This window comes from Parus major, chromosome 1 (assembly GCF_001522545.3).
Source record: "Parus major isolate Abel chromosome 1, Parus_major1.1, whole genome shotgun sequence".
Lineage (NCBI taxonomy): Eukaryota > Metazoa > Chordata > Aves > Passeriformes > Paridae > Parus > Parus major.
Genome location: NC_031768.1, coordinates 34287439 through 34298367, shown reverse-complemented (window position 1 = coordinate 34298367; position 10929 = coordinate 34287439). Strand labels below are relative to the sequence as shown.

General features: G+C 39.1%; 1 protein-coding gene across 2 annotated transcripts in view; it reads left to right on the top strand.

The window, feature by feature from the left end:
• The window catches only part of DHRSX (dehydrogenase/reductase X-linked), a 202580-nt gene that overhangs the window by 89544 nt on the left and 102107 nt on the right, over positions 1-10929 (top strand). For both annotated transcript variants that reach the window (XM_033513822.1, XM_015625572.3), the window contains exon 3: positions 683-751. In XM_033513822.1, coding sequence (XP_033369713.1) covers positions 683-751 — 69 coding nt within the window. The remainder of the gene's footprint in view (positions 1-682; positions 752-10929) is intronic.

Genomic DNA, 10929 nt, shown 5'->3' with positions numbered 1-10929 from the left:
CCTGCCTTCCTTCCTGCCTTCCTTCCTGCCTTCCTTCCTGCCTTCCTTCCTGCCTTCCTTCCTGCCTTCCTTCCTTCCTGCCTTCCTGCCTTCCTTCCTGCCTGCCTTCCTGCCTTCCTGCCTTCCCGCCTTCCCGCCTTCCCTCCCTCCCTCCTTCCCTTCCTCCCCTCTCTTCCCCTTCCCTCCTTGTTAATGGAATTTAGAGATAACAGTTGTACAGCTGTATGACTCTAGATTTTATGTATTATCTCCAGTATCTGGAATGTTAAATATATTTATTTTGACTAAATTTATTTATTTTATTTATTTATTTTATTTTCCTCCAACTGTGGAATACTTCATTTTGGAAAAAGAGCAAGGGGAAGTCTCTTTTAACCTATAGGGAAGTTTTTGTGGGATCTCGATGTGATACAATTCACTTTTCCCACAGACTCAAATCTCAAGTCTGCTGGTCCAGTTTTATATGGACTATTCTATTTTCCTATTTTATATGAATAAATGAGATAAACTGGCAGAACTTGTGTGCATTTGTGCAGCCCTCATTGAAGGCCTCTGCTGCCTGACAGGAAGCACACTTTTCCACCTGAAACTTCATACTGGCTTTACACTGGGGTTGGCACATCATAGTGGCACTCCTTAAATTGATTGCATTGATAATTTTTCATTTCTTGTCCTTTAACAGCTGGAAACAGTGAAAATGATGGCCAAGAAGCGGTGAGGAAAATAAAAGAAGAAACTTTGACTGGAAAAGGTAACATATTATTTTCTTTATCTCCTTTTATATGATGCCCCTTGTGTATTGCTAAACTTTTTTATTAGAATTTGGGGCACTGGAACAGGTTGCCTAGAGCAGTTGTAGATGTCTCCTTCCTGGAAGTGTTCAAGGCCAGATTGGATGGAGCTCTAAACAAATTGGTCCAGTGGAAGGTGTCCCTGCCCATGGCAGGAGGTTTGGAACCAGGTGCTTTTTAAGGTCTCTTTTCACCCCAATGATTCTGTGACTCTATGAACCAAATTCCTGAAATAAATCTGACTCAAGGGTAAAATGCATAGGATTTTTTTAAAAACTGTTTTCAGCCTTGTTTAACTTCACTGTTTGTCACTAAAAAAGGGTTGCCTGCAAGTTACAGTCTGCCTGTGGATGTGTATGTGGATGATATAATAGATGGGAAAAAATTCAAATACCAGTAACTTTTGTTAAGGGGAGGATGACAGCAGGTAGGAGTGTGTGCTTTGTTTCTTTGCTGGTTTTTGGAGCTAATAGGTTTTTAAAAGATCAAGGCTGGTTGACTGGGTTATTTGACATGTTAAGAGCTTAGAATACTCCGCAAAGTAAAATCAATAAATGGACCTTTTATATCATGCTTATATTCGCACTTTTTTGTGGTTCTCTGTTCTTTATCTGATGATCTATTATGTTTGTAGAGGTATAAGGTTAGCATAGCTTGATAACTAAGAGAAAAGGCATGTTCCACTCTATCTGTTCTGTGATTGTAATTTGCAGTTTATGGTGGAGGTTAGTGCAGCTCATATTTTTGTCATTGGGTGTAGTTCCTAATGGTGCATGATGATTCATTCCTGCCACTTTGATGTATCATTTCCTGGCAAAATAATAGGGCAGTGTTGCTAGTTCAACATATTTAGGATCTTCATGGCTTCTTCTGAGATCTGATTCTGTTTTTGTGCCTCTAATAATTACTGTTATGATGATCAAAATACATGTTAATTATTGTGTTAAAAAACCTTTCATTAGGATTTATCTTTTGACTTAAATAAATGTGCATCCATTATAGCCTCAGGATACATGTTTGCTAGTTAAAAGCATCATAAATTAAGGCATAGTTAGAGGGATCATGAAAGGAAAAAGGTAATTATTACATCATTAAAATATTTTGCTGGAAGTTTCTGTACAGAGACCAAAACCAGTTGGAATTAATTATGTCACGTGACTTGCATGAAGCTGAATAAACCAGGGCCCATCTTATTTTCTCCCTTCTGCTTGATCACAGGCTTTTCCAGCACTCCAGCATTTCTAGATTTTTCTAAGTAAAGTAAGTTATAGCTGTCAGTTATAAACTGTTAAGGTACAGATGTCAGTTTCAGGAAGCTGAACGTGTATTTAAACTTGGCTGAAGTTGTTCCTCATTGTAATTATTTTGACTGAGGCTTAAGTAATCTCAGGCCCTGATAGGTTTGCCCTAAAAATAATTTGGAAGAGTTTTGTCTTTTCGGAATTTTTCACTGATTGAGAGAAATTTGTATTTACAAGTACAACATCCTGTACAGAAGACTTGTGCAGAACTGAATGCCACCTCTGTGTTACTGTGTATCAGTGAATTGGCCCTTTTCTCTTTTCCCCTACTTTTTCGTTGAGCATTTTACATGGCCCCATATGAAAACACTGCTTTCCAGAAACTGCTCTCATCAGGAACATCAGACTCTTGAAGGAGAACTACTGAAAATATTATTGTTGGGCAGCCAGTGTGGCAAGGATTGGGACAATATAGCTATTTTGGACAAACAACATGAGTGGATGCCATCAGTTTGTTATCCAGATCTCACATCTCTTAGAACAAAGACAATCTCCTTGCTTTTTATCAGGTTAGACAGCAAAAGGGAGCAAAAGACCTTGTCCTCTCCTTGTTCCCTGGCTGAGCCATACATAGCACAAACATCCCCAGAGACAGCTCTGGGAAAATGCCAGGTTTATTGAATGCAAGTAATTACAATGTTTTTAAGGCACTGTCATCCTTCTCTGTCATGGCCCACTGTCTGTCTGGGGCTTTGTCTGGTATCTAAGGGTAAATAGTTTTACTTGACATAATCTGTACTTACTTCTGGGACAAGTGAGATTCAAAGCATTCACATAAGTAGTTCCTATGAGGCAGCTGATGAGCAATAATGTGCTAACAGTTGCAAAGGAGGATAAAGGACAGTAATAAAAAGGCTATGCATGCAGGTGATGGGATTTATTTTTTTTTTTTGTAAAAGCATGGCAAGATATGAAAAAAGGATGGACAGAACTTCTGAATACAGGAAGGCAGGAAGCCATGGGAATGCTGGAGGCATGGAAAGCAGAGCCAATGCCAAAAGAGAGTAGAGTGCTGGAGAGGAAAGCAGTTGCAGCCATTCCCCTACAAAACAGAGATGCTAAAGGACCCAGAAAATCTAAGTAATGTAGCACTTCACCTCTTCCTTCCACCAGTCCTCTCCCCTGGTGCTGCATCAGAAACCTTCTGAATACTGAATCCCTGCTGATTCCAGACTGTTTAAGTTTCCTTCTTGGTTCTGGGCCTCTGTTCTGGGTAACCTAGTGCAAAGTGTAAGGAGAGGGGACTTACACAGGAGTGGAAGTAAATATGCTACAAATCCTCAGGGCATGATAGACCCAGTTAGCTTAACCATCAGAACCTCCTCCATGATAAAGAAATCACAGCCCTCAGATATCCAGAACAGGCCAGAGGTAGGGCTGCATTGTCATTAAAATTCTCACATGGGCACTATTTCCAAAAGACCAAGGGCAACACATTGCTACACCCTGAATCATAAAGCTGGGAGAAGCCAGGATGATGTGGACGTTTATCTTGCTTCCATTTGTTAAATTGGGAACTTGTGTTGTTAATAGTAGCAATTATATGGCTGGGAAAATCCTTGATGGCTCGGGATTGCCTCAGAGACATTCTAATTGGACAAGCCTGTGTAATTTGCACATAGGGTGTGTCTGTGTTAGTGTGTGCCTTAGATCAGTTGGGTGCTTTTCAGGCAGGCCTCAGCTCTTGGCTGCTTGCTGAGCACAGGTTCCTATCAGGAAGGGCACTGCAGGCCCTGGCCTGGATTCCCTTTGGACAGAACTAGCCTGGGAGGTGAGTTGCAGCAGTAACAGAGCATTACTGCATGGGGGCAAACCCAAGAGTTTATCTGAACTAAGCCTTCCACAGACCTGCAGCAAGTGCCTATGTCAGGTGCCCAGCTCAAAATGAGTTTCAGAAATGGACTTCTATTGATCCTATCTGCTTGCTAATGCAGCCATAGCCATAGTTACCAGTCGTGAACAAACTCCATTGAGTTGTAGAAATGGGAGGTTTCTGTAATAAACTCAACTTTCAGTGATGCTGGAAAAGAATCTCCCTGTTTACATAATAAAGTTATATCTCCTGACTCAGTTACCCTCAGCTTATGTCTCTGCAAATAAAAGCTGGCTCTAGCCTGATGATTCCAAACATACAAATGTTTAAAACTCATATATAAACATGAATGAAAGCTTCATTCATTCCAGCGAAGGTTCATGAATGCCAATGGAATCAGCAATTAGCAAAACTTTATGCATAAATATCACATAGTGCAGTACCAAGGGAAGGCTCTCACAACTGGAGTGTAGGAGCTGGAGCTGCAACTAGAGTCAAAGGAGAAAAAAATTAACATTTAGTGAGAAAAGAGGGTGTAAAAGTCATATTAAGTGTAGACCTCTTCAAAAGGAGAAGCCTGCGTTTAATCTCACCCAACATTTTTGCGGCAATTCTAATAAAACCACAATTATAAAACTACGAGCTAAATCCACAGTGTTCATGATACTTCCATTTGAAGTCAGGTGAGAAAGGAAGAAGAGACTTTCTCCCTCAGAGTCAGAAGAATGCAGAGGTTAGCACAGTGGCAACCAAATTGTGTCATTTGCAGTCTGGCCCACATCAAGACAGCGTGGGCCAAATAGTAGGATGAATTGTCTTAAAAACAATTCATGTGCATTTAACAAGCCTGGCTTTTTCCCAGAGCTTTCTCTAGAGATGTTTATGCTACATGTGGCTCAGCCAGGGAATAAGGAGATGACAAGGTCTCTTGCTCCCTTTTGTAGTATAACTTTCTAATAAATAAGGATTTTTTCCTTTTTATTAGAGATCTGAGATTGAAGAATTGACATGAAAGAAGAAGGGTTAATATAGCCAATACGCACCATGTGTAATTACAGAATAACTGGTGGGTGGTTTCTCCACCAACATTTGCTGTATGTCAGGCACCATATTTAACAGAGCAGTCCAGCTTTTTCTGCTCTGTACCAGACAGTTTGTTGTTAGTTTTCCCTGCAGGCTAGGGGAAGTCATCTGCTGAGTTCCCAAATTCAAAAACTGTAAACTTGGTGGTGGTATTTCCAGCATGTTAGTGGGAATTGTCTTCAGCAAAGAGTTAATTTCAGCAAGGACTGATGCCTTGTTAACATGTGAAAAAATGTCTGCCAGGACTTTTTCTTTTGCATGGCATGTCAAAGATGTCATTATGGAAGTGGTCATCCAACCAGCCAAAAATAGTGGAAAATATTTATATTTGAGACATATCTTCTACAAAGTATGCATAAGCATGCATGAGTCTATGCTTGTTTGTGACGCTTTTTCTTTTGTGGTGTAGTTTTGAGTTGTAAAAGCATAACATCCTGGGCTTGTGGCTAGACTTAATGTGGCTACTTTGTCTCTTCTACCACATCCTGCTATTGGAATATCCTTTCTCTACCACTGCTGATGCTGAAAGACCTGTAGGATTGGTTAAGAGAGCTTCCTGACAATAACAGTGCAGTTTCCATCTGTGTGGTTTCTTTCCTCATGCTCGTGCCTTATCTCCAGTTCTTGGCTTTGGCAGGTCAATGGCTGCCCTCAGTTAGAGTTGTACAGCTGAACTCCAGGCTTATGAAGACATCTTGAAAGCCAAAAATGGTGGAATGATTGAGTGTAAAGAAGTCTCAGTCTCACAGTAAGCCACTTTGCAGGACTCTTTGTGGAACTGCAGAGTTTTTCTGCTTTGTCGCTTGATGACAGGCATAAGAACCTTGCCTAAACATTAAGATTTCTTTTCCTTCCATAGCCTCATCTGAAGTTTTATCAGGTATATTCAAGCCATCAGAAAATATTTGAATTTTGAAAAAATATTGGATGTGTTAAACTTAATGTAAGTTTGTGACTGGATCCTCCCCATGCACAAGGGATGGAAGTCTCCTTTCTGGAGACCAAGAAACTGATGTATGGGCTGATACTTTTTTCTCTGTGGTCACAGCACTTACGTCCCTTATCCAATAAAGCTGGTGACTTTTTGCTTCATATTAAGCAGGGAAGATTTTAATCCACAGAAAACTGTCTCCAGAGCCCTCTGATAAAATTGCTTATGTGAAAAGCTTTCAAATCAATTGTCCTGCTTTTATGTTTTGTTTTACATAATTCTTTGATGGAAAATCATGGTTAAATTTGTTAAGCCTGTTTGCTCTATGTCTTTTCTTGTTCTTGTTTTGACTTCCAGTGTAACATGATACAAGATTTCTCCTCTCAGTTCTTACAGATATTTAGAACAGTAGAGAACTCCCTATTTTTTGGGTTTCTTAAAACACTTTGGAAATTGAGTGGTCATGTTAACAGTGTGGCAAATCAGAAATTAAGAGCAATATGAATATGGTTCACATAGTTGAAGATGAGTTGCTTATCTAGATACTGAGATGGAGATAAAGCCTTTCAAATGTGAAATGTATTCATAATGCAGGCACAAGCTCTGCCTGTTGGGTTCCTGAATTCCCATTTCCATTGGAAATGTGAAACACATTTCATTAACAGGCTCTGCCACTAGGAAACATGATTTTCTCTTATTTAAATCATCTCTAATTGAAACTTAGAGACAAAGAAGTGCACAGGTGTAGCTGTAGGCAGAAAAACAAAGTCCTGTCAGATGTCTTGAAATGATTTTCTGGCTGTAAATCACCAGAGCTTTGTGTGACTAATGGCACCAAAGCTCTGAGGTTAGGATTTTGCTGATTGTGCTGCCCTACTGAAGGCAATCTGGAGAAAGGCAGTTTCAAATTAAAATTGCCTCTTCAAGTCTGGAAAAAGCTCCCAATTCAGACTTTTACAGGATTTTGATCCTCTTGTATGCACTTGTAGAGTCATGATGTTGTGCAGTGGCTGAATAAAGGTGCTCCTGGGTTTGTCACTTCCTTTAATATGCCATTATTTTTTCCCATCTCAAGCAGTAGTTGCAGGCAGGTTGTGTGAGCTATTTCCAGACCTTGACTGTTTTCAAGAAAATTGCCAGCATATACTGAAAGACAAAGCCAAGAAAAAAGCAATTTGTTTTTTCTCTGGAATGCTTTCATATTTCTCTTCCAAGAACTACATTATATAGACCTATATAATGTAGGGCTTTAGAAGTTAATTTGCTTATAATAAGTAGCATATTTTATGTGGAAATGGCATTGGCTTCTGTACTGGGGATCCAGCTGCCAAGAGCATGGAGAACTCGTGGGCTGAAGTAAACTTGGAATTAGCAGAGCCAGTATGCTGTGTGAGCAACCTCCCAGGTATGAGCTGCACATCAAACAAGAGATGCTGGTCAACCTGAGTGTGCTGGTCTTTTCTTGTCAGCTCCATCCTTACAGTATGGCAAAGCTCCAGAGGAAGTACAGCTAGAGAGGAGCCTCTGCACCTCTGAAGGACCAATGCCATTGTGCCCATGCTGAATCTGTGCTTCAAGGACTATGTTTCAGTGAAAAGAACTGAAAGCTCTGAATAGATGTCCCAGTTCTTAAATGAGTTTTGAGCCAGGCTCTCCCCAGCAGTGCCCAGTGACTGGGCCAGAGGCAACGGGCACAACCTGAAATGCAAGAAATCCCATTAAAAATAGAGGTTTTTTAAATTTTTTTAATTTTTTTTGCTTTAGCATAAGAGCTTTTGGATATCAGCACAGGTTGCCTGGATAGTTTGTAGATTTTCCATCTTGAGAGATGTTCAAAAACCAACTGAACACAGTCCTGGACAACCACCTCCAGGTGGCCCAGTATGAGCAGAGACAATCTCCTGCCAGCCTCAGCCACCCTGTATCTTCATAAGTCTAGCAAATTTCAGCTGCCAAACCCACATGAAACCCTGTCTGCTTTGTGTGTCCAGACCTGAATACAGGTACTGTAGCATACACAGCTTCCAGGACTTCAGGTCCTTCCAGAAACTGTATCAGTGTTCACACAGTGCCAATAGTAAGACTCTTAGGTTCATGTAGTGATAGGAATAACAATAATTTGACCTCAATGCAGTCTTGGGAAGCAAGTATTTGAAAAGACCTTCATAGCAGTGTAAAAAAATCACATCTGTGCAAGTAAAAAAAAAAAACAAAACCATTCTGTCGAAACAAAGGGAAGAAGAGCAGGAATGCTGATGTTTAGAGTAAGAATGACTCTGAAGCAGCTTCCATTCTCGTTTCTTTTGGTGTTTTGGATTTTGTTTTATTCTACTGTTGTTGCCATTTCCGTTTTTGTTGCTGTTGTTTGAGTCTTTTTTTCTATGTTTGGGTGGTTTTTGTGTGTTTTGTTTGGTTGGTTTCTGTTCTGTTCTTGTTTTTAATTCGTTGGGGTTTTTTGTTTATTTTTTTTTTGTGCAGGGCATAGACTTATATTTTTTTTTAAGACTTGAGTTTTAAAATATAGCTTTCAAATTTAATGTGTTCAAAATTACATAATGCATGTAATCTCTGACACATTTTCATCATCTGACTGTAAATTATCATGCTCATGTACATTTCTAAACCCTTCTTAGCCTAAAGTCTTGCAGGAAGTGTGTAATGCCAGCATTTTTTAATGACCTTTTCTGATACCTGGTGCTAGAAAACCTTGGTTGTAAAAAGAAAAAGAAATATTTCTAAAGATACTTAGAGACTTTTCAATTAAGCCAAACATCTAACATGAGTATCATTACATGCCTAAAAATCATGTCTCAGTTTGGATTTCTCTTCATATATTGAGGCACTGTTTCTAAACGAGATGATGTGAACTGTTACCACCACCTGATTAATTTCCCCAAGATAATGCTCTGCTGTGTTTCATTCCTTATTTAATTTTAACATTATTTCTGCCACTGACTTCTCTTACCAAGATTACTGTTGACTTTGGGCTGCTTGGCAGGAGCAGCTCTTCACAACTGATGTGACTTGAGGAGACAAAATAAATCAAATCATCTTTCCAACATTTACTTTGACCTAGTTGAAAAATAATCCTTGCCAATGTTTTAGCTCCGAAGCATGAAAAACGTGGGCCTGTGGTTGGAGAGAGATCTCCGTGGCTCTGGGCAAGATTTGCTGTTGTTCTGTGTTTCCTCTCATTTTACTCCTATCTCACTTATGCTCACTTGGGCTTTTTTAAAAAGTAATTTACAGCAACTAAGCTTCCTGGAACATGGAGCTCATTTAAATGGTACAGTATCATTTAAATGATACTTCTGTCTCCTTTACAATTTGATCCATATCAGGGAAAATAAAAGGAAGGAAAAATAATATAAGGAGAAAAACAATTTCTCCTTTGCAAAACTTTGTCGTGGCAGTTGGGGGCTTCTGAATGGGATGTTTGTAACAAGTTAATTTTCCAACCTAAAATATTGCAGGCTTTCTCCTAGCTTATACTCAACACCTGAAAATCAGTCCATGAAAAAACCCATGGCCCTAATTGGAACAAGTTTTTTGAAGACAGAATTTTGCCAAGAGATATGTCTGCTCGAATGGGAGTATTTATTGGTAAAAGAGAGACAGAAACACTTTTACACTCATATCTACAAAATAACACAGAGAAAGTGCAGAATCTCTGTAGAAGGGATTAACTTGAAAAGTGGCAGTTTGTGTTAAGCCCGATCCAGATCAAAGACTTTTCATCCTAACTCTGTTTCTTATGTCCCAGACTGCTGTACTATAAAAAACAATCTTTGTTTTACAATCTAGAGCTTGAAATCTTCTTGAATTAATAAATTTCTGCTTATTAATGCTTTGTTTTGATTTGCAAATGCATGCTATAAATGATATGGGGTTTTTAACAAGAAAATGTTGCCAAAGTTTGTTTAAAAAAAAAAAAAATTGTTTAAAAATTACCTCAAAATGGAAATATCCTATGGAAAACACTTCTTTTGTGTGAGTCTGGACCCTTGTTCCATCAGCCTATTTATTCTGGTTTTTTTTCTTTGAGCTGATGCAAAAAATAATTTTTCTGTCCCTAGCTAAGTGAAGTCCTCAAATGGGATTTCCTTCAAGACTTTTTTTCGTGAAAGTAGAAGACAAAACACATCTCCAGTGCCATGGAGGCCTATACTTCCAAACACTAGCTATAGATAATAGATGGAAATGTCAAAAAATGTTCTTATTTGGGATAGAACAAGACTGATATACTAAGTAGTTCTCCTGAGAATCTTAGTCTCTTCCTCCAGTTAAGGTGATCTCAAGTGGCTGGAAGAAGACTGCTATTTTATAAGATATATGAAACATCTTTTTAGTCTGTATTCACAATCCTGTAGTTACCTTGACAACTACCAATGATACATAAGTGTATTGTGTTTGCCTCTTCAGATGCCCTTTCAGTCAGCCCTACAGACACAAGAGACAGAATATTATTTGTTTGTTTGTTTGTTTGGTTTTAATTCGATTGAGTCATACCTCTAAAAACATGCTAGTCAGAAAGCAGTACCCATTTCTGTGTTTCCACCCAGCAGGATAAAATAGTATGTTTGCCTTTGCTTGTAAAAGAGAACAATTTGTTACAATGTTCCCATATCCAATTAACCTTTTCTTCATCTCAGTGCAATCAGAAGTAGAGCATTTAGGGCCATGTTTGCATTTATTGGTGAGCATTGGGCCCCAGGGTGCTGGCAGTGTGTGTATATCTGTGGAGATGGCAGAACATCTTGGCTGCAGCAGCTTTGGGGAGCTGACAAGCTCAGCTGAGAGGTCCTTCACTCCCTCTGAGCTCTGCCTCTGCCTCCTTGTGGGCAGGCTGTCCTGGGGCAGAGCCTGGCATCTCAGCCTTGTGCAGTGGGTGCACAGTCTTCAGGGGAGATAATCTTAGTATTTTATTTTATTTTATTTTATTTTATTTTATTTTATTTTATTTTATTTTATTTTATTTTATTTTATTTTATTTTATTTTATTTTATTTTA